At 63.7% G+C, this 26,692-nt stretch overlaps 3 protein-coding genes across 4 annotated transcripts; 1 reads left to right on the top strand and 2 right to left on the bottom strand.

Annotated features, from left to right (window-relative positions):
* The first annotated feature begins 192 nt into the window (after positions 1-192).
* On the top strand, positions 193-5,490 carry LOC138690768 (diacylglycerol O-acyltransferase 2-like). The gene is made up of 8 exons (XM_069811617.1): positions 193-1,000; positions 2,703-2,831; positions 2,908-3,015; positions 3,268-3,338; positions 3,436-3,640; positions 4,131-4,305; positions 4,396-4,598; positions 4,764-5,490. The coding sequence occupies exons 1-8, from the start codon at positions 961-963 to the stop codon at positions 4,916-4,918; spliced, it is 1,086 nt and encodes a 361-aa protein (XP_069667718.1). The 5' UTR covers positions 193-960; the 3' UTR covers positions 4,919-5,490.
* An 860-nt stretch (positions 5,491-6,350) lies between these two features.
* Positions 6,351-12,088, bottom strand: P2RY4 (pyrimidinergic receptor P2Y4). Its single transcript, XM_069811616.1, has 2 exons — positions 11,926-12,088; positions 6,351-8,075 (listed from the first exon to the last, which is right to left on the bottom strand). The coding sequence occupies exon 2, from the start codon at positions 8,057-8,059 to the stop codon at positions 6,935-6,937; it is 1,125 nt and encodes a 374-aa protein (XP_069667717.1). The 5' UTR covers positions 8,060-8,075; positions 11,926-12,088; the 3' UTR covers positions 6,351-6,934.
* Positions 12,089-13,617: 1,529 nt separating this feature from the next.
* LOC138690766 (phosphatidylinositol 3,4,5-trisphosphate 5-phosphatase 2-like) lies at positions 13,618-24,919 on the bottom strand. Of its 2 annotated transcripts, none has more exons than XM_069811600.1 (28): positions 24,727-24,919; positions 23,842-24,295; positions 22,558-22,621; positions 21,619-21,757; positions 21,382-21,532; positions 21,115-21,255; positions 20,885-20,972; positions 20,537-20,623; positions 20,152-20,259; positions 19,946-20,060; positions 19,644-19,750; positions 19,323-19,425; positions 18,705-18,901; positions 18,259-18,376; positions 18,046-18,142; positions 17,706-17,844; positions 17,506-17,605; positions 17,048-17,136; positions 16,731-16,812; positions 16,537-16,626; positions 16,314-16,430; positions 16,138-16,226; positions 15,843-15,930; positions 15,446-15,601; positions 15,186-15,267; positions 14,587-15,106; positions 14,059-14,279; positions 13,618-13,982 (listed from the first exon to the last, which is right to left on the bottom strand). In XM_069811600.1, the coding sequence occupies exons 2-28, from the start codon at positions 23,976-23,978 to the stop codon at positions 13,847-13,849; spliced, it is 3,561 nt and encodes a 1,186-aa protein (XP_069667701.1). In that variant the 5' UTR covers positions 23,979-24,295; positions 24,727-24,919; the 3' UTR covers positions 13,618-13,846. The 2 variants fall into 2 exon arrangements, with proteins under 2 accessions (XP_069667701.1, XP_069667702.1); XM_069811601.1 differs by lacking the exon at positions 24,727-24,919 and adding an exon at positions 24,492-24,689.
* Positions 24,920-26,692: the final 1,773 nt, after the last annotated feature.

The following is a 26,692-nucleotide window of genomic DNA, read 5'->3' as shown; positions in this document are numbered from 1 at the left end:
TACATAGCAATCTTAGCTCCTCTTAAATAATCTACATCTGTGAAGTTGTAGCCTGCAGTGAATGCTGTTGCACCCTTTTATCCAGATACTGAGTCACTACGATTTACAAGAGCAGATTATGAGGTTTTGTAGCTTCCAAACCTCTCCCATGAAACATGTTTTTTACTTTAACAACATGTGGAATCCCATACATGTATTTATCCCTTTCCTACATTTGATGTTAGCTGGCTGTTCCTAGCGAGTACTTCTGGAGAGGTAGATCCTGAGAAGTAGCTCTAGTGAATCAGATGCTGTGGATTTTTACTGTTCCTTCAGCTGTTGGCCTGAAGCCCTGTCTCAGGGCTGCTGTTGTGCTGCTCTTGTTTCCTTTTCTTCTCATTTTCCCCCCCAATCCTCTCCAGGCAATACTCTAGTCTTCCTGGTCTAGCAGGCAGGGCTAGCCAGCCCTGGTGCCCCTCTTAGGGGTGGAAGAGGAGGGAATGGTGCGGGGTGGTGGGGCTGAGGGTCAGGGACTGTCTGGCGGGCTGCGTTCCCGAACCACGGAGCGGGAGCTTCGGGATGACGTTTTCGGGCGGCTCTGGAGGGGAGTCACACCGTTAGAGCATGACAGTGGTTTGTGAAATACCCAAAGTGCGGACGGTACCATTCCCTGGGGGAAGGCGGTCCTCACCGAGCCACCGCCGGTGCTGGCAGCAGTGCCTTTCCAAGGAGCGGTGGCTGCCCTTCACGACGGCAGCTCCTCACCGCTCTGCGCAACTCCTCATCCTCCCAAGGACCACCAGCTCTTCTCCTTGCTCTGCAAGCTGGGGCCGGAGCGGGTCCGCTCCCCTCCGTGGCAGACGGTTTGCCTTGGATCAGCTGGTTGAAGCAGCTGGATACACAATCAATCGCTCTCCGGTATTTCCAAACTCGCCTTTTTAACCTGCTGAACCAGGGTCTGGCGCAGAACTCCTTGCCACCATGAAAACAATTATTGCAGCCTGTTCCCAAAATCTTAGTGGTAAGATATTTCCAAAGTGTGTTTGAATGGTTTCTGATGCTCTAGAGATGTGAGGAGCTGGTCAGGCAATTAGCGTTTGTTGTCACTATTGTCTATTTGCTTTAGACTGCTTAGGGGAAAGGGAGGTGTTTGGAGTGATTTGGGGTTAGCAGCACCAGAGGAGAACATACAGTTGCTCAACAGGAATGAAATTTCTGACAATGCATTCGGTAACGTTACTCCCGCAAGACGCTCAGCGCTGCAAGTTCTCCTTCGTCTTTCCTTGCTGCCCCGGGCCACGGAGTCAGAATTTCTGGGTTTGAAGAGGCTCCTATTGCCGCGGATGGGGCCGGCAGCAGAGCCCCTGAGGTTTCTCCATTTTCTGTCTGCGGTCTGGACATTCATGGAGTGCTTGAGGGGGAGCTAGAAAAAGGAACTAAAAAAAGCAACTGTTTGGTAGGCACAAATGTGCTAGGCAGAGCTCTGCATCTTCCCTGGAAAAAAAAAGGGGCTTTGGAAAGTTGACAATGTCAGGGCTGTGCGGGCAGCAGGGCTTCTGGGGATGCCTCGCTGGGCATGCGGGAATGGGTGGGAGGGATTGCTTAAAGCACAGCATGCTGCTCGGGGGAAAGGGAGAGGGAAAACAATTCTTCAATGCTGGTGATGGCTGCAGTGTTTAATTAATTTCAATTGTCCCATTCACGGTTTGGGTTGAGCCGGGATGAGTTGAACCTCCACCAGCCACCTGAACCAGGGTTTGGTGGTTCTCTGACCTGGGGGTCCCCCGCACGGGAAGCCGTGGGGACAGGTCTGCTCCTGTCTCACCCTGAACATCTCTCTCTCTCTGGCCAGCACGCTGATTTGGGGTTGTTTTCCCAAGAAAACAAGGTTCTTGTGACACAAGAGCTGACATAGCTCGCTGTGGTCGCGGTGGTGGCTGTACCGGGTGGTCTTGGCTGCGGCAGACCTTTGGCCGGGAGCGGTGCGCTGGCGGGACCGGCACCTCGGGCCCGTTTCGGGGAGGAGGGATGGGGCTGTGCGTGGAGTTTGGATCCTGGCGCCCAGCCCGGGGCGGTTAATGGTTCACCAAGGTTGGCTGGAGGGAAGGGGGCAGCGGGGGGAGTGGAGCGGCTGCAGGCTGCTGGGCTGTCCTTCATGGGAGGCAAGGCTCGGTGGGGACGGCCAGCCTTGGCCACCCTGGCTCAGCCCCTGGCTGCTGTCCTTGGCACTTGCCGGGGGGCAGACACTGCCCCACACCTCCCTGCAACACCAGCTGAGAAAGCCCCAAATTCTCTGTGAGCCTGAACATGCCAAGGAGGACATGGGAAAGGTCCTGGCCTCCGGGGAGCTCGGCACGGTGCGGGATGTGCCGCTGTGCTCAGCTCCGCTGGTGCACCCAGGCTCACGGACGTGTTTGGGCTGGGGGTGCCCAGCCTGCCAGCTGCCCCCTGCTCAGAGCAAGGCTGGCCCCAGAGCAGCCGTGGTTTGCCCAGGGCCACCTCTTGGCACGGTCCAGAGCTCTCTGGGGATGAGCATCCTGCATCCTATCCCACCCCATCCCATCCCTCCTTGCCCAACTGCTTCATCCTTCTCATCCTACCTCCTACCTTGCCCCCATACCCCAGCCACGGGTACCACCAGTCCGGGCCCCCCCATGGCTATCTGGGACAGCATTTGTGCAACCTATGCTGTTTTGGGCTGGGTGCCGTATCTCTCCCCGCAGGCAGCCGCGCCAGCATCCAGACCGCCCTGCACACCCTGCTCGCAGCACCCTGGCCCTCGCAGCGGGATGTCCGCTCCTGGCTCCAGCTCCTCTCCGTCCTGCAGTGGGTGCTCAGCTTCCTACTGCTGGGTGAGTGGGGGGCTGGAGGGGGGGGTCCCGGTGGGGCGGGCACGTGCCCGCTCACCCCCCTCCCTGGCTCCCGCAGGAACCGTCAGCCTGCTGCTCCTCATCTACCTGGTGTTCACCAGCTTCTGGCCCATCTCTGCGCTCTACCTGGCCTGGGTCATCTTTGACTGGGACACGCCGGAGAAAGGTGGGGATGGGTGCAGCCCCCCCCTTCCTCCAGCTTTGCAGCAGGACGGGGTCTGGGGGTCCCCCCCTTTCTCTGGGTCCATCCCAGCATGGCAAATGGGGAGCACCATGTCCCACCTGCTCCTTCCCTCCTCTCTCCCATCATCATCACGGGGGGAAGAGGGATGCAGCAGGTCCGCGGGGAGTGTTTCCCGCGGGTCCCGCTGCCCACTGGGGTGAGCATCATCTCCTGTGGTCAATCCTCGGTTTGCAGGTGGCAGGAGGCTGCCGTGCCTGCGGCAATGGCCTGTCTGGAGGCACTTTCGGGATTATTTCCCCGTGAAGGTATGGCGCGGCGAGCCAGGGTGCCGGGATGGGATGTTCCTGCAGGCAGCGGTGGTGATACCACCCAAAAGGATGTGACCCCTTTTTGTCCCCACAGCTGGTGAAGACCCACGACCTGTCCCCCAGCCACAACTACATCATCGGCTCCCACCCCCACGGCATCCTCTGCGTCGGCGCCTTCTGCAACTTCGTCACCGGCTCAACGGGTTTCGGGGAGATGTTCCCGGGAATCCGGCCTTCCCTCACCACGCTGGCCGGCAACTTTCGTCTGCCTGTCTTCAGGGAATACCTGATGAGCGGGGGTGAGCATCCATGGGCAGCCCTGTGGGCACAGCCAGTTGTACTGGGAGGGGCGGGATGCACCCCCTGCCTGTCCTGCTCCTGCCCACCTCTGCTTGCTGCCACGGAGGGTCAGAGCACGGAGGGGGCAATGCCCACGGGCAGGGGGGGTCTCCAGGGAACTCCCTGGTCCCATCTGCAGGAAACCTTGGACTGACGTCCTCTGTGCTCCCCAGGAGCAGGCAGGGCTGGGGCGGTGCTCTGCCTGCACCCTGCCTGCACCCTGCTTGAACTCCTTCATCTTGCTCGCACCCTGCCTACACCTTGCCTACGCCCTGCCCACACCTTGCCAGCAACCTGCCTGCACCCTGACCCTGTCCCACAGCAGAGAGCACCCTCGCACTGCCCCTTGCATGGTCCTTGCGTGGTCCCACCAGGCATGGTCCCTCGTGGGGTCCCCGGGCGCTGCACAGGCAGGCAGTCCCACCGCATCGGTGGTCCGTTCCGCCGCAGGCTTGTGCCCGGTGACACGCCGCGCCATCGGGTACCTGCTGTCCAAGAACGGTACCGGCAACGCGGTGGCCATCGTCATCGGCGGCGCGGCCGAGTCGCTCTCCTGCCGCCCCGGAGTCACCACGCTCATCCTGAAGAACCGCAAGGGCTTCGTCCGCATGGCCCTGCAGCACGGGTGGGTCACGGGCACCACTGCGGCTGCTGCTGCGGAGGGGAGTCTGGGGGTCCCGGCGCCCCATCAGCTCCCACCGTGTCCCCTCCACAGGGCCTACCTCGTCCCCTCCTTCTCCTTTGGGGAGAATGACCTCTTCCGCCAGGTGGTCTTTGAGGAGGGCAGCTGGATGAGGAGCATCCAGCAGCGCTTCCAGAAGATGATGGGCTTCGCTCCCTGCGTCTTCTACGGCCGGGGTCTCACCTCCGTCCGGTCCCGGGGCTTCCTTCCCTACGCCAGACCCATCACCACCGTGGGTGAGCATTGCCCGCCGGGGTGGAGGGGACCCCCCAGAAGGTGGAGGGGCAGAGGAGGAGGACACGCCGTGATGGGTGGTGTGGGAAGGCAATGCTCGGCTCATGTCTCCGATGAGCCGAGCACATCCCCGAGCCGCCAGCCTGACCTTCCTCCCCTGCCGGCAGTGGGGGAGCCGGTGACGGTGCCCAAGATCGAGGACCCGAGCTGCGAGATGGTGGACATGTACCACGAGATGTACGTCCGCTCCCTGCTCAAGCTCTTCAATGAGAACAAGACCAAGTATGGGCTGTCGGAGACGGACGAGCTGCACATCCTCTGAGCGCGGCCAGCGCCGGCGGCCAGATCCTGGCTCACAAGAGCGGCTGGCTCTTGCGGGTGGGGATTTCAGCCGGCCCGGCACGGGGAACACACGGGGGACAGTCCCCGCTCTGGCCCTCCGCTCCTCCGGCCGAAAAACCTGAGCGGGAGGTGGGAGGAGAGGAGGAAGCGAGGGGAAGGGGAGATTGGGAAGGGTCCCCCTTGAAAGGGATTCGGAGGGGCTGCGGGTGACACAGCCATCCCCCGAGGACACGGGGTTGATGTAAGGGGGGGGCTGGCAGAAGGCTGGGGACCAGCAATGGGCACGGTCCCTGCAAGACAACCAGGAGAATATGAGCTGAGGGAGCGGGAGTCACAGGAGGAGGGAATGAGACGGACTTTTTTGGGTGGCATCCTGATGGCGAGCAGGACCAGGCTGGGGAGACATCCCCTCAGGGTGGGGGGGACACTCCTGGACTTGGGGACCCAGCCTCAGCTGGGACCACGGAGCCCTGGGTGGGGGCGAGTGCTGGTCTGGCCCCAGATAAGCCTTTTCCACCACCTCTGTACCCAATACAGATTTCCAACCTCCCCCACCGCTGCCTGTGTGTGCTGGGAGGGGGGGTGCAGGACTGGTGGCACCACAGCCGTACCCCCGCCACCCATCTGTGTCCCCTCCCTGGCAGTCCCATCTCTAGGGCTGGGGCCATGCTTGGTGGGGATCCTTGCACCTCTCAGGTGCAACCGAGCAGCTCCTGGGTCCACCTGGGCGACATCAGATATAATGGGAGGTGAGGGGCAGCAGCTGCTCTTACTGGGTTAACTGGCTTTAGAAGGGAAGTCTCCTTCTCTCTCTGCTTTTGGCTCGTCCGTGAGTGAGGGGTTCTCTGGGTTACTGTCCAGTGGGATGGGGGTGTGGGGCTGGGACATGGCATCCCTGGGACCCTCTCCCTCCCCGAGTGACCTGGGAAGCTCTTGGTGGGATGTGGTTGTGTGTGGCTGGTGCCGTGGCCACGGCTGGCGGGGGTGACACCCCGATGATGCTATGGGCACCCCTTCCCGAGGCACGTGCTGGCAGGGCTTGTGGGGGGTGATGGGGTGCTGCCCCTTCTGGGGGTCCCTGTGACGGGAACAGCCCTGTCCCATCCCTGCCAGGGCTGGCGTGGGAGAGTCGACAGCGCTGATAGCCATCTCTCATCCGCTCCTCTCTGCGCAGGCACTTGGTCAAACAAAAGGGCTGGGTAAACATTTGGAAAGCAAACACCCATAAAGGCAGATTCCTGAGGACTGTCCCATCACCGCGGGTGTCACCGCTCCAGCTCCTTGCTCTGAACCTGCCCCAGTGCCGGCGTTAAGGTGGCGGGTGGCTTTTCTCTGCTCTCAAACGCTTTCTGGGGTGAAGGTGGGCGTCTCGTCCCAATTTGTTCTGCTACAGGGAGAAATAGGTCCGGGCATAGAGAAAGGGAAGGGGCTTTATTGGGGGGTAATGGGCAGCAAGTGCCCCGTGCTGTGTCCCTGCCTGCCTCCCCTAAGGCCAGCAGTGTGACAGGGACATCTAGGAGAGCCTTCGCCAGGCATGCGGGGGGGCCCAGCGTCGGCTCCATCCCCAGTTTCACTCCAGTCCCCACACATCGCTGTTGAGCAGACTGGAAGGGCTGTGCGTGCCCAGGGAGGGACCAGTGTCCCTTCTGTTTATTGACCTGTCAGCCCCTGTGTGTCCCCAGGAGCGTCCCAGGATGGGATGCCAGCCTGCCTCCCCAAAACGGGTTTCTCAGCATCTTTCCCATTCCCACGGGTGCCTGGCAGCTGTCCTGCCCCAAGTGGCACCTGCACCTCTCCTCCCATGGCATCCCAGGGCAGGACTGGGACAAGTCCCACGGCCACCATCCCTCAGCCCTGAGGTCTCTGCCCCTGCACAGGCTGGGCAGGGGCAGGTCGGGTTTGGGGACCTGGGGGTACCAGGGTGTCCACATGGAGCCTGGAGGGGCCGCAACTTGTGGAGACCAGGGATGAGGTTACCGGAATCCTCTTTGGCCCCTCAGCACCTGCCTCTGCTCCGTGCCGTCCCTGGCCCTCGGGTGTCACCAGGAGTGAGGCTGCCACCCATGATGTTGTCCATGGAGGGGGATACCAGGGCCAGGTCACAGGTGGGCACAGGCTGGAGGCGCTGAGCTGGCCCCCGGCGTAGCCGCCCCCGGTACTTGTCCCCGACCATGAAGTACAAGATGGGGTCAAGGCAGCTGTTGATGCTGGCCAGGGGCCGAGTGATCTTGTAAGTGAAGTTGATGATGTTGAGGGTCCGGCAGTCGGCTTGGAAGTAGCGGGAGGTGTAGTAGATGGTCCGGGTGATGTGGAAGGGCACGAAGCAGATGGCAAAGACGGTGAGCACAACGATGATCATCCGGATGGAGCGCTTCTTGTAGGAGGGCATTCGGGGGCTGGGGCTGGAGAAGCTGGACTTGCCGAGTCTCTTGGCCATCAGGCAGTAGCACAGGACGATCACCAGGAAGGGGACCCCGAAGAGGAGGGCCATGACGGAGGAGCTGTAGTGCACGTAATGGTCGAACTCCTCAGGCTTGGTGGTGTCGTGGCACAGGGTGCTGTTGCCCTTGGAGCTGGTGGTGACAAAGATGAGGTTGGGGATGAGGCAGATGGTGACCACAAGCCAGGCACCCACACAAATGATGCGGGCGTGCTTGGTCTTCACCCAGTTCAGGGAGCGGATGGGGTGGCAGATGCCCATGTAGCGGTGGACGCTGATACACGTCAGGAAGAGGATGCTGCTGTAGAGGTTAGCGTAGAAGAGGAAGCGCACAATCTTGCAGAGCCATTTCCCAAAGGGCCAGTTGTTGCGGTCAGCGTAATAGTAGACCAGGGTAGGGAGGGAGAGGACGTAGAGCGTGTCGGAGACGGCCAGGTTGAACATGTAGGTGGTGGTGGCGTTCCAGGGCCTCATCCTGGAGATGAACATCCACAGGGCCCAGGAGTTGAGGGGCAGCCCCACCACAAAGACGATGCCGTAGGAGACGGGCAGCAGGATGAACTTGAACTCCTCATTGAAGACGCACTTTGCCTCCGCCACCGCGGTGGTGTTTCCCCCCAGCCAGGGAGCCGGCGTCGGTGTCCACAGGGCAACTGGGAACGTCCTCACTGAAGTGGCCATGTTCTCCGAGCCAGATCTAGGGGAGCAGTTAATAAAAGCACATTAGTCGTCGATCCCGACCGTTGTCAGGCACAAAGCGTGGAAGGGAGCCAAAGATGCCAGATTTTCCCCCCCTCCAGGAGCTCCGGCCACTTTGATGGTTCTCTGGTTTTTCTCAGCTCGCGCGTTCGGGCCTCGCGGGGAGCCGAGGGGGACTCGACAAATCCTCCCCTTCGCAGCCCCCGCAATGACACCCATTAATCATCCCTTTGAGCAGCGCACAGTGACACCAGCGCCGCGTGGAGCCGGGAAGCGTGCCTGAGACAGAGGACCGCGCCGGCCCCGCCGGCCAGCAGCCCCACGGCGCGCCGAACAATGAGACCTTTATGAGCAACAGCAGCCCCCGGCCGGTGCCAGCGCAGCCTCTTGGAAGCTGGCTCAGCCTAATTGGCACCATCCTGACAATGCTGCTCGTCCCAAAGGGCTCCTTGACAAGAAGAAAGGCGGGAGGAGAAGAAAGGCTTGTCTGGGGGAATATTATGGCCTGGAGAAGTCCTTGGGGGGCTGTTAAAGGAGCCTTTGGGAGAGAGCGTCCCTGGACAGTGAGGGGCCTCCAGCTGCTGGGTATTCTCCGTAGGAGAGGGATGATCTAAGCCCCGCGGAGAGGAGCTGCGCCAGAGCCAAGTCCCAGCTCAAGACAGTGCAAGTTCGCAAGGCAGGCGGGACGTTTCCCCTCGCACGGTGTTACGATCAAAGGCTGGGTTCTGCATCCTCCTGGCAAATCGGGCCCCGGGGCTGAGGCATCAGGGCAAGCCGTCGGAGGGTCGCGTTCGCCTCTCAGGATGTCTAAAGTTCAGAGCCTGCTGGTCCAGAGGGAAGAAGCAGCTTCTGCCACCGTCATGGTGTCCAGCAAAGGACGGGCGAAGGCTGCCCGTGCCTTGGCCCCTCCGTGCCCGCCGTCATCCCTGGTGAAGCGATTTCGGAGCGGCCGCTTCTGCCAGCCGAGGATGGATGCTCCTACGAATAACCTGGGAGCAGGAGCATCTGCCGTGCTGCCAGCAGAGACGAGGGTGTAGCCAAAACCATATCTGATGGAGGGAGCACTGGTGCATCTCCAGCTTCTGTTGGTCCAGAGCTCAGCCAGGAGGTGATGGGCACCAGGACGGAGAAGAACTCGGGGCTCAGGGAGATGATGCGTGTTAGTGGGATGCTGGTGTCAGTGGTACGAGGTGGAAGGCTGTGTCCTCTAGGCTCCTTCATCCCTTCACTCCCTCATCATCCCCCTCCTGTATGCCCCTTGCCTTCGCCATGGAGGTGCGCAGCCTGACGGCTTCTTGTGGCAAGAGCCCTTGGCACGAATATCCCACAGGGTGAATCCGTGGGGTCCGTTTTCTCCCTGCACAGCCTCGCCTGGAGAGACATCCCTGGGTTTACAGAGATGATCGTAAATGAATCAGCAGGCAGATGGGCAGGCGGGTGGCCGCAGGATGGGCCCCTCCATGCCACACACACCTCCACGTTCTCTGTTTGAGTTGTGGGCTGAGCCGCAGCTTTGGGCTCACGTCAAACACCCTGCAGCTTCCTTCCCGCTGCGGCTGGCATGGGCAACTGCCTGGCTTTATTACAAGGATGAGTTCAGAGAGCAACAGGCAGGTCCTGATCAAACATTAACAGTGGGGAGAATTTGCTCTGTCTCCCCAGAACCAGGAGGGAAAACCAGCTGGTAGGAAACCCTGAGCCTCCAAGTGCTGGTGCTAGTGGTGGTCCCACGGGGTGCTGTGCTGGTCATGCTGGTCCCAGCCCAGCTGCTGCATCTCCTCAGGCCACGGTGCCGCCAAGGACACGAGGCACCAGATTTGTTTTCCTCTTCTAAGCTCGGAGTGCAAGTGAGCATGAAGCCTTGAGCCCAACCAGACCAGAGGTGCTGCAGGGTTCAGTGACCAAAGCCAATCCCCGTGACATAGATCAACAAACAACAAAGATATGAAGAAGCCAATAAATAAAAAATAATAATTTGGTGTCAGAAACACATAAGGAAAAAGCCTGAGCAGCTGTGTGGTGCCGGGCTGCTTGGAGGAGAGCACAGGTACATGGCTTCTGGCAGCAGAAAAAGCCTGAGCATGGTCAGAGCTCAGCACTGTGATTTCACTGTTCCTAAGCAAGCTTCCTTTGAGGATAACCACCGAAAAATAAAAATGCAAAAGAAAATGACATTTGGCAAGCTTTATCTCAACAGGTTTCCTGCTTCCTCATCTTAGTCATGATCAAAATCAGTGGTTTAAATTGCTGATTCATATCAGTCCACCCAGAGGACACATCACCACCAGGCCTGTTCCTACTCCTCGCTGATGTCCCCAGCAAGGCTCTCCCTGGCCACGGCCTCTCCAGCGTGGGCTTTTCAAGGAGGGACAGACCACAGCTGTGGTGAGGTCTGAGCCAAGATTTGGGCTTGCTGCTGGAATGAGAGATGGAAGGCACTGCGGGGAAAGGACGTGGAGCTGGGGAGGTGATGCCCGCTCCTGCTCTGCCTGTTTTGTGGATGCACGAGGGCTGCCATGCTGGGGAATCCCTTGCCCATGGCAAGCACATCCCCCTGGGATGGTCCCTGTGAGCTGTGCCCCCCATCCGTGCCTCGGGAAGCAGGGAGGGGTCCTGCAAAACACCCACACGGCCAGTGGAAAGGGGCAGTGACCAGCCACGGGGACCACGTTGGGGAGCACGTGCTGCCTTTGGCCCTTTGCCGCAGGAACGGGAGCTCTGCCTTGGCTCCCAGCCCTGTGGCCGTGCCCAGCCTGAACCCATCCTTTGGTCCTGCGGGGACCATCACCTGGTGGGTGCTGGTGGTCGCCCCCAGCCTGGGGTGCCCCAGTAGCTGGGCAAGGCTTCATGCCCTGGGGATTTACGGGGGTGTTGGAAAGGCACCAATGAAATGAATGAGTGGGGCAGCACCGAAGGCAGACTCTGTCCTGGAGCCAAAGTCCTGCCCGCTGGCAGGATGGGACGAGGGGTCGGGAATCGCGGTGGAACAGGCAGGAGCTTCGGAGAAGGGACGCAAGAGAGGATTTCAGAGGGGAGCAAGCAGCTGCTGAGGGATGTGGGGCTGGGTGAGCCTGGGACTGGCTGCCGCTGGAGCACGGGAAAAACAGGGCTTTTCTTCTCGCCTAAGCGCTTGGAAATTGCAAAACAAGGGGAAATTATGCAAAACATCCTGCAGAAGGACCCTTGTCCCTAATCGCCACGTGGTTCATGCAGCCAAAGCCCCGGCACAAGGGGAGCGTGACCTGATTTCTTTTCAATCCTTCCCTTCAACTGCAAGAGCAGCCAAAGCACGATCTGCCTGTGCTACCCTGGCGCTGGTGCCTCCTCCCCGGGGACGCCAGCGGGGTTGGGTGCTTCTTTTGCTGCCCACCACGTCCCCTGCTCCGAGGTGACCCCTTTCTCAGCGGGGTGGGAGGTGAGGGTTTCCTTTCACCCTTGGGTGGGCTGTCCCTGTCCCTCCGCCTCCCCAGGGAAGGGCAGGAGCTCACAGCGCTGGGCTAAGCCACAGCGACCCGAGGGCAGCTTTGCCCTGTGAGGAGACAGTGATTTGGGGGATGGAGAGAAAGATGAAGGAGAGGTGGCCACACTGGGAAGGATGAAGGCCCTCGGTGATGGAGGAAGGCAGTGGTGTGTTAGGGAAGAGGATGCACGGAGGGATTTGGGGACGGTGGAGGGATGAGGAGAACTGGCTGCCCCCCACCCCACACCCATCCAGCCCTGGGGATCCCACCTCCATCCCTTGAGGGGCCAAAGCTGCTCCCCACAGGGTCCCCCCCCCGGAGCCCAGCTGGGTTTGTGTGGCCATCCCGGCTGCTGCTCTCCACCAAGCGTGGGTTACCCCGGCTCACCTGCACTCCTGGCTGGGGTGGCTCTCAGGAGCAAGACACCCCCGGGCTGCGCCTGTCCCCCATGGGGCTGGGGGCCATGCTGGAGGGGTTGCGGGCTGCCCTTCGCCTTGCCCTGCCGTGCCGACTGTGCCCGCTCCCACTTTCCCACTGCTGGGAGCAAAGTGCCCGGGAGAGGCAGGGCTGGAGGCGGGCGGAGGCGGGGGCAGGAGCACGCAGTGCCCCATGCCCGCATCCCTGCCTGCCTCCCTGCCCTCATCCCTGCCTGCCCCAGGGGGGGCTGCCCGCAGGGCTTAGCCCCTCTGTGCTCCGGTCCCATCCCACTCATCGCCCTCACAGGCTTTGGGCCATCCGCAGCCCTCCAGATGTGGCACATCTGGGCCTCACCCATGGGCTCACAGCCCTTTCCCTATGGGGGCCAAGTACCCTTGGCCATGGGGACCACGGCCCCTCACTCGTGGGGACCACGGTCCCTCAACAACGAGGGTCGTAGCCCCTCATCCGTGGGGACCGCATCCCTCTGCCCGTGGGGACCGTGGCCCCTCGCCCACCCCGCGGCATCCTCCCTGTCCCACCGGGGCCATGAGGGTCCCGGCAGTGCCTGCACCCCGGGGTGCTGCCCTGCTGGCACCCCAGCCCTGCGGGGCAATCCTGGGGACAAAGGTGGCCACTGCCACCTTGAGGCCAGCCTGGGCATAGTGTCCCCAAAACCAGGGCCACCTTGGGTGTCACAGCAGCCAGGGCCCTGCTGGGTTGCGGTGTCCCCCTTGTTTTGGGTGGGGAGCGTGTCTCCCCCACCGCCTGCAGAGCTGTGCCTGGTCTGGGGGATTTAACTCCTTTGCGAGCGTGTAGGTGGGTGAAGGGTGGGTGCTGGGCAAACAGGTCAGCATTGCGATGAACGGGGCATGCCAGGGATGAGCGGGTGCACCCTGAGACATGGGGGACGGTGGCCAAGAGCGGGCTGGCTCGGGGGGAGCAGAGGCGTGAGGGGGGGGACAGCCTGGGGATGCTTGGCCACGGAGGGAGAACACGGGGGACCCCGGGTGTGCAGGGCTGAGCGGGCAGAGCCGTTGCGTTCGGAGGGGAACCGTGCCAGCGCAAGCACCCGCCGAGGGCAAAGCCAGCCCAGCCCCGCGCAGAAGCCGCACGGGACACCGGGCAAGGGCAGCCTTGAGGGCTGGGGTTTGCAGGGTCCCCGATTAAACAGAGGGAAGTTGGGGGGGCAATGCTGCTGGAGCAGCCAGGGCGCCGGGAGCCGGTGGTCTCCCCGCTTGGCTTGGCACGCTTCCTCCTTGCCCCTGCACAGACCCAGGTGTTGCACACATGCACCCCAGTGTCCCTGAGACTTTATTCTGGATAGGAATAGCAAGGGGCATTTTGTAAGGAAACGGCGCCGCAGCCTCAGGAGCGGCTCCTGTAGGAGAAGTCCTCTGGGAACACCGTCGGACCAGGGCTGAGCCCAGGGAGGAGGGAGCAGGTGCTGAGGCCGAAGGCACGAGGGTGCGTGGGGCTGGGCTGGCCACAGATGCTGCTGTGCCCTTGCAGGCTGCAAGCTGGCTGCCAGAAGAGGCTGAGCCTCGAGGTCCAAAGCACCCAGTGGTCCCCACTTCCCGAGTGGCCTCAGCATCTCCCACGTCCCCCATCCCTCCTTGCTAGCGGGGCTCAGAGTGGTCCTTCCATCGCTTTGGGGAGGGAGGACAGAAACAGGCAGCGAGACCTGGAAAGCGTCCGTCCCGACGGCCATGGGAGCTTCCTGAGACTTTCCAACTGAGTTGTTTGCTGGTGAGGCCAGGCAAGTTGGGAGCGTGGCAAATAGGTCCAACCCTGGGTGCCTGCCTGCCCAGTCCTCCTCGGCAGCTCTCTGTCTGCCCCGGGAGCTCCATGGAGGAGAGCACGCATGGGTGCTGGGGCAGGGATAGGTGCTCTAGGCGCTGGGTCCGAGGTCGGGTCTCTGTGGCAGGCTCACCGTATTGCCCTCGCCAAACTTGCCAGAGATGAGCCGGGGATGGTTCGGGCTGAGCACCCCGGCCGCTGAGAGGGAGCCGGGATCCTGCACGGCCCTGGGGCATCCAAGGAGATGTGGGGACTTGATATCCTCCTGCCCCTGCCCTGCTGCATCCCCACCCCGAGGCTCACCTCTCGTCCCCACCGGAGCGTGGGGCTCTGCCAGGGACCCCGGGGCCACAGGAGCTGGCCCGCACAGTGCCCCCCTTTCTGAGCTCTGGGGCCTGGGGGTCCCTGAAGATCTCCAGGTGGTCCCAGCCACGCTCCTGCAGCCCTTCCTTGTCCTGTTGCAAGCCGAGGTGACTCAGGCACCTTCCGACGCTGCGGGACCCCTCGCCCCTGTCGCAGGGCCACTGGGGAAAGAAGAACAAGGACATGGGCCAAAAGCATCACACCAGGACCACAAAGTCCCCCCGCTTCACGTCCTCAACCCGCATGAATGGGGCACATTGCTGCTCCTCCACCCTCTACCTTATCCCTGCCTGCACCGTGGTGGCTCCATCAGGCAGAGCACTGCCACGGGGATGGGACCTCACGTCTGCTGGTGGCTCTATGGCCAAAAGCAGGTCCTCTCCCCTCCCTGAGCTCCCCAAGCCCCTCGGCTGAGCTCCCCAAGCCCCTCGGCTGAGCTCCAGAGCCCCACGGGGACCACAGCGGTACCTCTCCAGGGCGGCTGTGCTGGCGAGCATCCTGCGTGCATCTCGGCATCTCCCGGCAGGGCCGCGGGGGGGGCTCCAGGACGCTGTGGGTCTGGCGCAGGAGGGTATTCTGGCTGTCCCCTCTGTGCTCGGGGGATGCCCGGTCCAGCTGGCTCAGGCAGGTGGCCATGTGCAGCGCCGTCAACGAGCAGTCCCCCGGTCCTGGCGTGTCCCTCGCCAAAACGGCCGATTTGGGTCTTTTCTGCCGGCCCACGCCGGGGGGGCTGAGCGGGCGCCCACGGTATGGGCCCCCTGGCACGCAGCGGGGCCGGCTGCCCCATCGCTCTTCCTCGGAGGGCGAAGGGACCCGCGCCCCGAGGGGACTGCGGTGCCGCTGGCCCCCGGCTGGGCTCTCCGCCTGCTTGTCGTGGGCTTCGCCGGCACCGGGGGCCGGCACCCACGTATTGGGGACCCCCTCGAAGATGAAGTATGCCGGGTTGGTGTAGCCGGCAGCTGACTCTGGGAGGCTGCGGGGCCGGCTCCTGCAAAGCGCAGCGGGAGAGGGCTCAGCATCACCCCACGGCCGGGGCTCGTGGCGGGGGCTGAACCTGGCTGGGGTACCTGAGGCGCTGCAGAGGTGGCTTGGGGCACGTCGGGGTGTCTGCTGCCGGCTCGGCATCCTCCTCCTCGAAGCTGATCCACTCTGCAAAGGCATCGAAGTCTGGCCTCTCCCCACCGGGCACCGCACGGCCCCTGCCCACAGCCAGGGTCCAGGAGGGCAGCGCAGGCATGGGCAGCTCTCGGCCGTGCCGTGCCCGAGCATCACCCTGAGCCCCCCTTGACCAGGGTGATGGGAGGGGGCTGGTGTGCGGCTGCTTTACCGTAGAGCCTCTCGCGGGTGCTGCGCCTCTCCTTGGGGACCCGGACCTTCATCCAGCCGCGCATGGAGCCCGTCTCCTCGCCACGGTGGAAAAGAAAGGTCTCGAACTGCTGGGCCATGCTGCCGATCATCGACCTCATGGCGATGCAGCACTCGCCTGCAGGCACGGTGCACGTTGGTGTTAGCCCCCCCCCACCCTGGACAGCTCGGGGGGGAGCAGGTGAGCCCCCCGTATTCAGCAGCACCCCAGAGTGGGGTGGGTGCCAGGGTCCCTTCTGCCAAGCTCCAGCTGCAAAACCTTACATCCATCAGGCTGTATGTACCTGAGCCCTGTGGGGGCTATGCTTGGCACCCCACATGCCACCACGGTGGCCCCCACGCCACCATCCCACACGCACCGTAGGACTCGCAGCTCTCCACGCCCTTGATGCTGAGGAGAAGGTGCTGGTCCCCCAGGTACTCCAGGTCCGGCAGGATTGGGTTCAGCTGCACGCAGAGAGAGGTGTGCTTGGGGGGACTGCCACGGGGTAGGGTGGGACAGGGGCGGCTCTGTCCTGGAGGGGACGATGACAGCCCCCGGCACCCCTGGGGGCTCAGGGTACGGAGCCAGCGGGAGGGATGGGGAAGAGGAGGGAGGAGGATGCTCAGGGCATGGGGGGGGGCCAGCATCTTCTCCCCCTCCCCGGTGCGTACCACGGGCAGATGCTTTGCGGACCAGCCCAACTTGAGGAAGCCGGGGATATCGCAGCTCTGGGAAGTGTTCTCCCCGCTCCGCTGCGTCTCTGCCGGGGGGACAGCGGGGGTCACAGCTCCAGCTGGGGCTGGCTAAGCCCCCGCGGTGCACCCCCGGCACGCCGGGGCCACCTCACCTTCCAGGCAGTGGGAGTGAAACTCGATGTAGCACTTGCTGCGGCTGGCGGTTTTCACGATCACCTCGATGCTCTCCCACTCGATGCAGGCCAGGGGCTCGGGGCCGGATCCGGGAGCTGCAGGCAAGTACCGGCGGGTTGGCGTGTGCCGGCTGAGCACCCGCAGCCAGGGCTCACCCCAAACCTGGCACGGGGGGGGGGGTGGCAGACCCCAACCCCTTACCCTTCTTGGGCACAAACTGCGATGTCACTCCCACCTCGAAGGTGGCGAAGACGGGCGAGTGGTCGCTGGTCACGATGTCGTCGGTGCAACCTGGATGGTGGGAGGGGGCAGCTGGGTGATGGTCCCCGAGCCCCAGGGTCACAGACAGCGCTGGCCACCCTGGGCTCCCCCCCCAGCCCTGGGGTCTCACTCACCATAGGAGTTACAGACCACGTAGGTCTCTGGGTGTGACTTCCACAGGATGCGGTCGCACCACGAGGGGACATTGATCCTCACCTAAAAATGGGGAAAGCAGCTGGCTTCAGTGCCCCATCGGGTCTGGCTCAACTCCCCAGCCCAGAAAAGCAACCCAGCACCCCAAAAAGTGAGCTCCCTCCCTCCCAGACCCCCTTTGGGGAGGGAACAGGCTGGTGAAGCATCACGACGCAGCCCTCCCCTGGCACCATCCGAGCCTGCCGTCCCCGTCCCCCGGCGATGTCCTGCAGCTCAGCTGGAGGCTCCAGGAACTCACCCCCGTGGGCTTGAACTTCTGCCACATGTAGCTGTCCCGGGAGCCCCGCTCGTACCGGTACGTGGGTGGGAATGAGATGTCACCCTCACCTGGGAACCGAGAAACGGAGGTGGCATAGGGACCAGCATCCCTGCCTGTCCCCACAGCTGCAACCGGCTGGGGAGAGGCCCCACGGGGTGTCACGGTCCCCATCCAGGGCTCACACGGATGGCTGGCACCCCTGGCCACCTCTGACTGTCCCCCTGCTTCCATGCTTTTGGGATGCAGAGCCCAGGGACCTGCCCCAGGGGGGCTTGCGTGGTGCACATCAAGGTCCCCCAGGGATTTTGGCACCTCGCGCAGGACTGTGCCGGGACAGGGCACGACCGTGTGCCGGAGATGGCACAGGGGGAGGTCTGCAGGAACCCTGGGTGCTGCTGTCTTGGTGGGGGGAGCGGCTCTTTTGCCCCCGCACTCACTGAATCGCAGGAACACCTTGTTCTTCTCTCGCTCCAGGTTGAGCTGGTCGACAGCCAGGAGGGCTTCAAACTCCTTCTTGGTTATATGGGCAAGGATATCCTGCGCCGGGGGAGGAAATCGCAGTGAGTCCCGGCTTCTCTCACCGCTGCGGCTGCACCGGTGCTGCTGCCAGCGTGCCGTGGTCCCTGCAGAATCCCACCTGCACGTCCATATCCAGGCGGTAGTTGAGGTCCCCGAACCAGAAGAGGTGGGTGAAGCGCAGGGTGAGGTCGAATGCCCCGAGCCGCTTGTCGCCCAGGACCAGGGAACGCAGGATGTCACTGTAGTTCTGGTTACGCCTGCGGTGGGGCGGGGGGGACACACGGCAGCACTGTGTGAGCCATCCCGGGGACTCCTCATCCTCATCCTGCCCCTGCCAGGTGGGGACAGGAGGGGGACAGGGACAGCCCCACAGCCCCCAAGGGCTCCTCCAGCCCCCGGTGACACCCGCCTGCCTGGGGCAGCCCCATGTCCCCCCCCCCACCGAGCCTCTCCATCACCTGTGGGTCTTCTCACTGCCAGAGGCCAGGTGGCAGTTGACAAAGCCGAAGGAGGTCCCGTTGAAGAGGAAGGAGACACCCACAGCTCCCTTGTTACCTGCAGGGATGTGCCAGGCACTGAGCTCTGGGGGGGGGGGCCCGGAGGTGCTGGGATGGCCCCCAGGCTGTCCCCTCACACTGGGGCATCCCCCCCTACCCCATCCCCATCCCTACCCAGTGTGTTGGCGATCCCAGTTTTCACGCTGGAGGTGTGGACGTGGCTGATGCGCCGTTCGTGCTCGGGCTTCACCAGCACCACGATCTTGATGCTCCAGAGGCATTGCAGGGCGACCTGCGGGGGGGGGGTGGAGGGGGTGTGAGTCTGCCTGCTCCCCCCATGGCCAAGCACGGTGGGGATCGAGAAGCAGCAAGGTCAGCCAACCCATCCCTGAACGGTGGCTCCTGGGGAGGGCACTCCCTGCAGGGAGTCCATGGGGCATAGGAGGTTCCCTGGGCTGCATTTGGGGTGGGAGAAGACCCTGGGTTTGGGGGTAAGAGCCCTGGGGCGATGGCTGCTGGTCACCAGCTCCCTGAACTGCCAGGGAATGTCTTCAGCCTGCTCAGCACCGGGTCCCTCCCCAGGCACGGCCGGAGGGGTCCAGGCTGCGCCCTGCCGTTACCACTCGGTAGTCGATGGCCATCAGGGTCTTCAGAGATGCGCGGAGGAACTCGACCCACTCGCGGTCACCCAGGGAGTTCTCCTGGGTGCCGATAACGTAGATGTCGTGGGGGATGCAGGCAGTGGTCTCGTCCTGCGTGCGCCCCAAGCCCCTCGAGGTCAGCCAGGAGGCGAGGGAGCGGGGCGGCGGCGTGCTGCCTGCGGGCAGGGGACAGGGGGTCACTGGGGGGGGATACGACAGCATGCCAGGCTCCTCAAGCTCCTCTCTAACCCCAGAGTTTATGCATCTCCAGGAGCTGCCGGGGATGGGAATCCTCATGCCAGCCCCATGGTTCACCCATGCACATCCCAGACTGATGCTGGGATTTACTGGTACTAGCCGAAACCCTCCCAGTACCCCAGCTCCTTCGTTTCCCTGACAGACACCGGGCAAGTGGATCACAACAGGACAGACAAACCTGAAAGCGGCCAGGTAGGAGTCTTCTCCAGCCTCCTCCTCCCACCAAGGACCAGCTCAGACCTCACGTTTCCTGGGGCAGCTCCCTGCAGCCCTCACCCCCCAAAACCCACCCAGGCTCATGAGGAGCCAGGACAGCCTCCCAGGACACCGCGACCTTACCCATGTTCCATGTCCCGACGTACACCGAGATGAGGTCAGGCTCATCCAGGTTGGAGTGCTGGATCTTCATCAGCTGCAGCAGCTGGCAAAAGGCCTCTCGCTTCTGCGGGATGATACGGGTGTCTTAGGGTCCCAAAGGGGAGCCAGGGGTTCCAGCACCCCCGAAGATGCCGGTGGTGGGATCAGGGGGACATCACCCCCAGGCGTAGGAGAAGGCTTGCAGCGGTGGTCTCAACCCTGAGATCGCTCATTTGCTGCATCACTACAAAACGGCTCTGTATTCCCCCAGGATGCTCAGTGAGCGCAGCAGGAGCCGCTTACCCGCGCGCTGGGGAAGACAAAATCTCTGCTCAGGCTCCTCTGCGGCTCCCGGTCATACACCAGCCTCACCTTGCTCTGCACGCTCTGGTATTTGATCAGCTGCAGGACTGAACGCCGGGCATGAGGGGGGCAACGGTGGCTCCCCACCTCCCACCATGGGGGCAGCAGGTAGCACGGGATGGGCGCTCGGGCTGCGACCGGGGGTCTGCAGCCCATCACCCTGGCATCAGGCCTGTGCCAGGGAATCCCAGAGCCCTGCGGCACCCCATCAACGGCCGGTGGGGGAGTCAGCAGCCCCTTACTTTTGTCGTGAGGGATGGTCTCCTCCGGGGACCCGCTGCCCCTTTTGGTGATGGCCACCGTGCCCGACTCCACGTCCACCGTCAGGGCTGCCCGCTGCGACTTGCCCACTTTTACCTGCAGACGGGGACGCGGTTCCCAGGTCAGCTCACGCCTGCCCTGCCCGAGCAGCGACGCTGGGGCCCCCCACCGTGCCCCCTGCCCTCACCTCGAAGCTCTGCACGGCGAGGGGCTTGGCGGCTGGCGGGGGGGCTGCAGCCACGCTGGGCAGCGCCAGGTTGTGCCTCGACACTGTCTCCTGCAGCGACTTCAGCACCTGCAGGAGAGACGGGCACCGGTCTGGGGGCACTGGGCTAACTGGGAGCCCCAGACACCCTGCGCCAGCCCGTCCTGCCCCATGGGGCACCCTGGGGCTGTGCCACCGCCGGCAGCTTGCTTTGCTGGAGGGTTTAATTTAGGTGAGGGGTTTGCTGGAGCAGAGTGAGGTTCCCCAGCTCAGGACACTGGCAGAGCTGGGCAGTGGGTGCCATTAACAGCGGTCATGCCTCTCCCTGCACCCAGCTGGGCTTCCCAGTGTGGGGGGGGGCAGGCACCTTCTTTTCCAGCGAAGAGAGGAGATGGTTGACGGTAGATATCTTGTTGAGGAGCAGCTCAAGGTCTGGATCGCTGGTCAGGAGACCCTGAGGGGAAGGAAGGACATTTTTGGAGCAGCGCAGGTGGCACCGGACCGGTGAATTCCTCCCTGTGGGTCCAGGCTGCACCCCAAGTGATGGGGGTCCCTGGGGTCTGGCAGGAGAAGCAGCTTCCTCTCCCACCTTTGGGTGCCGACAGGCACCGAAACCGCCCCCCCACCTCCCCTGCAGACCAGCTGCACCCACCCACGCATGACAAAGCACCTGCAGGTGGCTGCGGTCTGCGACGGCGCTGGGGAGGGGGCTCACCTGCTCCCTGGCCGGGCTGCGAGGGGAGGCGGGGGAGTCGAACACCCTGGCCAGCGTCTCCAGACCCGCCAGCGTGAAGTCGATCTCACTGCGGAGGAGACGAGCGGGTGAGAGCTGGCACCGGCATCTCCCGAGCCTCGATGGCGATGCTCGGCCACCGTGAAAGGGATGGGGAGAAGGTGGGGGGGTGTCCCCCCCACTTCCATCGCTGCCGCTCCCAGGCCACTCGCCTGTGCAGCGCCCGGCAGGCAGTGACGAGCGCGGTGCTGAGGTGACGCAGCTGCGGGTGCCCGTGGCGCAGTGCCTCCAGGTCCAGCTGCAGGTGGTGGTTCAGGTACTCGGCCATGAAACCCATGAAGTCGCTGGCCGGGCTGCAAGGTAGGGTGGGCATCTTTGGAAAAATCCACCCCCACCACCACCACCATCGCGAGGGAGGGGTGGCCGTGCCCACCCCGTCGCCTCCATCAGCCCCGGAGTGGGCAGGGGGGGTGCATTACCTGCTGTGGACCTGCTCCTGCAGCCTCTGGTGCAGTTGCTGTGAGATGTGGGTCCGGCCGGCGATGGGAGCGCTGACCCACGTGCCCGCCACGGTTCCACCGGCCAGAACCGCGCTCGCCGTGTGCCCGCCGTTTCGGCCATCCTCCCCGTCTGCAGGCAGAGGACAGCCGGCTCAGCAGGACCCCCTCCCCAGCTCACAGCCCGGCACAGCCCCCGCCACCCCCTCCCCGGCTCACCCGAATCCTCGTCGGCCGCCTGCCTTGCCCGGTGCACGGGGTAGAGCAGGGGTGTCACCAGCCCGTTGTTGGGCTGCTGGTAGGCGCCGATCAGGTCGGGGAGGGTTCGGAAACACTTGGCCTGGATGCCCTGAATGGTCTGGGGAGGCAGAGAAGGGGAAGCACCATCACGTCATCCCCCCCGCTCCACCGGCTCCGTGTGCTGGGGCAGCAGCTCCCAGTGGGTTGCGGACCAGCCTGCTGTGTCGAGTGGGGTCTGTTCCCCAAAAATGTGCCCATGGCGAACTGGAAGTGCTCACCCCATGGGGAGCTCACCCCAGTGTCCCTGGCAAGGCAGCAGAGCAAGAGGAGGAGCATGCAGACGTCTGCCAGGGATGCTCCCTAGAGATGCTCTTTTCAGAGGGCGAGAAAGGGCGGCTGCAGAGAGCTGGGTACCGGGAGAAACCGTGAAGTGACGCCAAAGAGGGAAAGCGAGGCCAAGCCAGCAGCCAGGACAGACATCACAGGGACAGACATCGCGAGGATCGGGCCTGCGTGGCCAGGCTGGGGCAGGGGACAGCGGCAGGAATGGGACAAGTGTTTTTCTGTGCCACCCAGGGCGCGCTGGTGACAGCCATGGGGCTGTCGGGGAAAGCAGCCTTCCTGGGCAGCCCGGTGCTGCAGAGGTGGCTGCGAAGCACCTGCATCCTGCAGCGCCAAGCGTTGCAGGCAGCTTATGCAAAAAGAGCAAACCGCACCGCTCGCTCGCAGCGCTGGCGTGCCGGGGAGGGCAAGCAGACGCCACGTCTCCGGCTGTTGCCCGGGGGGAGCGAGCACCCCGGTCCTTCTGCACCTGCATCCTGCCCGCGCCCCAGCTTGCAGCCGATGGCCCCCCCCCACACCAGCACGGCGCCCAGTGGCATTAGCCAGGGCAGGGAGGGCACCCATCGCTGCACCCACCTGGACAGAGAGCAACCCCTCGTCATCGGGAAGGATGCGGTAGGTGTGGACGTGCCGCTGGAACCTGGGGGAGAGCAGACCGTGGGCGTGTGGCAACGTTGGGGGGGGTGCCAGGCACCCAGCCCTGATGCAAACACCCTCTGCAGAGAGAGGAACTGAGCTCTCATTTCTGGAAATAAAACCATCACCCTCAGCTCTGGGTCTGTACCGGTTTGCAGGGGGTGATGCACAGCGTCCCCCCCTGCCTCCAAACAGCACCCTGCCTGCAGCAGGCACGGCCACGGCACGCCGGGGGCTCAGCCAAATCTCCGCCAGCATTCGCTTGGGGCACCTAGCCCGGCACTGTGCTCCCCGTGGCTGCGACGGCACGGTCGGTTGTACTCACTCCGAGGCCACCGCGCATCCCTGCCCGTGCCACCGTCCCGTCTGACATCAGCCTGATCTCCGACTCGGTGCTGGGGCAGCTAACCGGCCGAACCCCCAAAGTACCCCGCACACACCCCCCCGCGCCCCTCGGCACCACGTGTTTGCAATTTGTCCCATCTACCGGGCCAGGCCAGGCGTAGGAAAGGGGGTGGCATCCTGCCAAACCCGCCGAGGCACCTCCCCGCTTGCGGACGTGTCGCTCGGCTGCAGGAAGGGGTGCAGGCAGCAGGAAGGGGTACAGGCAGCAAGGAAAGGGTGCAGGCAGCAAGGAAAGGGTGCAGGCAGCCCCAGAAGCACTCGTTCTCAGGGGCTGTAAGCCTGGTTCAAGGCGTGGGGATGGCAAGGGTGGTAGGGGATGCAGCCCTGAAATCCCGGCATCCGAGATGTTAACGGCGGGTGTCGCAGTCCGGACACGGCCACGTTGGGGGTTGGAGGGAGACGGGATGTTTGGTTTTTTGCAGAGGGAGGGTGACGCGAGTCAGCCTCTCCCGCTTCCACGCACGGGGCCGGGATGGCGGGCAGCCCGAAAGGGCTTGGCTGGATTTCGGGTTCTCCCTTCAGCAACCCCAGTGCTGGGCAGGGCTGCTGGCCCAGGCTTCTTCCTGCTCCCAAGGACGTGGAGTTTTGCCCTGGTCCGACTTCAGGATCACCCGAAAACCCCCATACCAGAGAGCTGGCACCCTGCACACCCCGCCGGCATCCCTGCAGAAAGTTTTTCCACAAGGTTTTGGCAGCGCCAGCCCAAGGGGAAGTGCCAGGATTGTTGTTCCTGGAGCCCGGAGCAGGGAGAGGGACAGAGGGACCTCGGCAAGGGACAAGAAAGAGAAGCCGCGAGCAGAAGCCAGGCAGGTGACTCACAGGAGGCAGAGGGCATATGCCCCTGAGACCGACTCGCTGTCCCGCACGAGGAAGCAGCCATCCCGCCCGGCCTTGGCCAGCAGCTCCTCTGCCACCACCCGGCTGATGTCCCGGTGGTACCAGCTTGCCGCCGCCATCCTCCGAAGCAGCGAGACACCGGCTGTGCCGTGTACCCGTCCCAGCCCCGCATCAGGGCTCAGTGGCAGCCGCTGGCCATTGGCTGGCCCACGGGGTTGGTTGGCGAAGGTAAAAGTGGGGGTGGCGTGGGGGGACCAGCCCCCCAGTACCCGAGTGAGTTGCTGGCTGGAGGTCCCAGTGGGTGGTGTGCTGCCACCGAGGTGATGCTCATGGGGATGGGGTGCCTTGTGGCCAGGCAGCGTGGCAGGAGCAGGACCCGGGGAGCAGCTGGGAGAGGCTGGGGGTCCGGACGCTCCTCATCGCGGGGGTCTCCAGCCTGTGGGATGCACGGGGGACAGAGAGGAGCAGATCAGTGAACGGACCTTTCCCCCAGGGGGAATTACCCCGCGCTGCTGCCCCAGCCCCCCCGGGGGGGGGCACCATCCTGCCCTGGTGCATGGCAAATACAGGCCATGCTGGCATCCCAGCAGCAGGCGGGACAGGGGGGGCCCAGACCTCACCCCCACACTCACCGTCCCTCGCAGATGCAGCGCAGGGCTCCTGTGGGGTGCTGGGGGCAGCGAGCCAAGCTTTCGAGGTGCAGCCAAGCAGGAGCGAAGCCGCGATGCTACACTGGCCGCTCTTGGGCTTTCTCCCGGGGGGCACGCCGGCAGCCCTGCCCGTTGGGGTGGCTGCAGCGGCGGGGGGGTCAGGCAGCACCCACGCCAATGCCCCCCCCGGCTTTCCGGTCCCACCGGCCAGGCCTACCAGCTCAGCGTCCCGTGCCGCTCGCTTGACACCGCCGCTGCGGCCGCCGCGCTCTTCCTCCTTCTCTGTGCTCTGCTCTCCCCGCTGCCGGGACCAGCCTCCTCGCTCCTCCTCCAGCTCCAGCCCCGCGATGGGGGGAAGCCTGCAGCCACGCGGGGCTGAGCGTGGCAGGGTGCAGGCAGCAGCAGTCCTGGAGCAAGGGCTCTGCCTCCATCCCGCTCTCCCTTGCTCATCTTCCCCAGGGGCGATGGAGCGGGGAGAGCCCCATCCCTCGGGCGGGATGCTGGGAGAAGGGACCGCCAGTGGCGTGGGACAGCCGCAAGCCCCTGAAATGTGTTTGGGGCAGCGGGCAGGCAGGCAGCCCGAGGGCAGCGACCGAGTTGCCCGCTCCCGGGGACCTTGCCGCCCGCGTTGGGGCTGAGCTCTGCTGTTTGCTGCCGGCTGCACGCAGACGGAGATGCTGGCGGGCATCAGGCGGCCGAGCGAGCCAGGAGCCCACGATGGCATTCATGTCACCCTGTCTGTGCGTGCTTTGCCCACAGGCAGAAGGGAAGCGGGGTTCGGAGGCTCCTGGGAAGGGGTCGGGAAGGAGGGAGGCTTTTCCCGGCAGGATGGGGCTGCAAATAGCTCCCCAGCTCCTGGGTGCAGACCTCGAGGTCTTGCTCCCCGTGGCAAGGAGTGAGTGGGCCGTGCGTGTGCAGCTGGCTCGAGCTGCGGTAGGGTGATTAGCACCAATTAATTACAGATGAGCAGCAGCCACCGTCTGCTGCCAGGGTGCCCGGGAGCACCAGGGCTGCTCCGGGGAAAGACAGGATAGCGGGTTCCTGCCAGAGAAGGAGGATGAGGATGAGGATGATGATGAGGACGAGAATGGAGTGCCATGCCAAGCCATGCTTCCAGCTCTCTGCTGCCCTTGGCATCATGAGCTGACCCCTGCAGCCATGAGCTCAGCGCAAAGGGACCGTCCCCCACCACTGTCTGCGGAATCCCACCGGCGCAGACGTGCCAAAAGCCCCTGCCGAAGCTTCCTTCTGGGCTCCCGATCTCGAGAGGAACCTGTGGCCAGGGTTGCCAAGAAGTCGGGCAGCCCGCTTGATTTTGGGCTGGCGGCTCCGGGCCACAGGGCACCGGTTGCATCTCTCACCAGCGCCCACCATGCAGACACACAGCGATGGTGGGTCTGTGCAGGGATGGCAGCCGGGGACCCCCATCCTGCTGGAGATCCCTGTCCTGCCAGAGACCCGCTCCCACCGGTGCTGCTCCCTCCCGTTACTTAACAGCGCGGCAATAATTCCCCGCAGCCATGGAGGCGCCTGGCTTCAGATTAATGCCGTCCGCGCCACTTAATCCGGATCAGAGGAGGAAGCCCTGGAGCTCTGAGGGGCTTTGAGAAATCAGCGGCGCCGGCTGCGGGCATTTATGTAAGGTGGCTGTGGTGCACGGTGCCGGAGGCTGAGCTGGGACGTTGCCAGATGCACCAGCACCCAGGGAGCTCTGCCAGCACCTGGGGATGGTTCAATTTTGGAAGGCAATGTGGGTTCACTGGTGCCAGCTTGCTGGGTAGCTCCAGCTCCACCCAGGCTCCCTTTGGAGGACAGACCCTGCGGGTGAGGGCACTGAAGCGGGAGGACGTGGGAAGCCCTGTGGCCGTTCCCCGGCGAGGTGGGACACCGCAGGGCACTGTCCATTGGGGACCAGGGATGAAGCTGGACCTCCACGTGCTCCGCCAGTGTCCTGCCCCACTGGAAGTGGCCGTTTGAGCTGTGCTTCACGCAGCATGGGGACCTGGACGGACGGGTGGGATGAGGCGGATGAGAGGAGCCTTTGACCATTTATTAAACAGGAAAAAGGAAGAAGCCCTCTCTCATTTCCCTATTATTTTTAACACGGCACTGCATCCCCCAGCTTCCTTCCCCGGTGCTAGGTTCAGAGCATAGTGTAAGCGCAGGAAAGGATGTGGTCTGTC

This window comes from Haliaeetus albicilla, chromosome 23 (genome assembly GCF_947461875.1).
Source record: "Haliaeetus albicilla chromosome 23, bHalAlb1.1, whole genome shotgun sequence".
Classification (NCBI taxonomy): domain Eukaryota; kingdom Metazoa; phylum Chordata; class Aves; order Accipitriformes; family Accipitridae; genus Haliaeetus; species Haliaeetus albicilla.
Note: the sequence above shows the minus strand (reverse complement) of the source record. Positions and strands in the feature narration are given on the sequence as shown.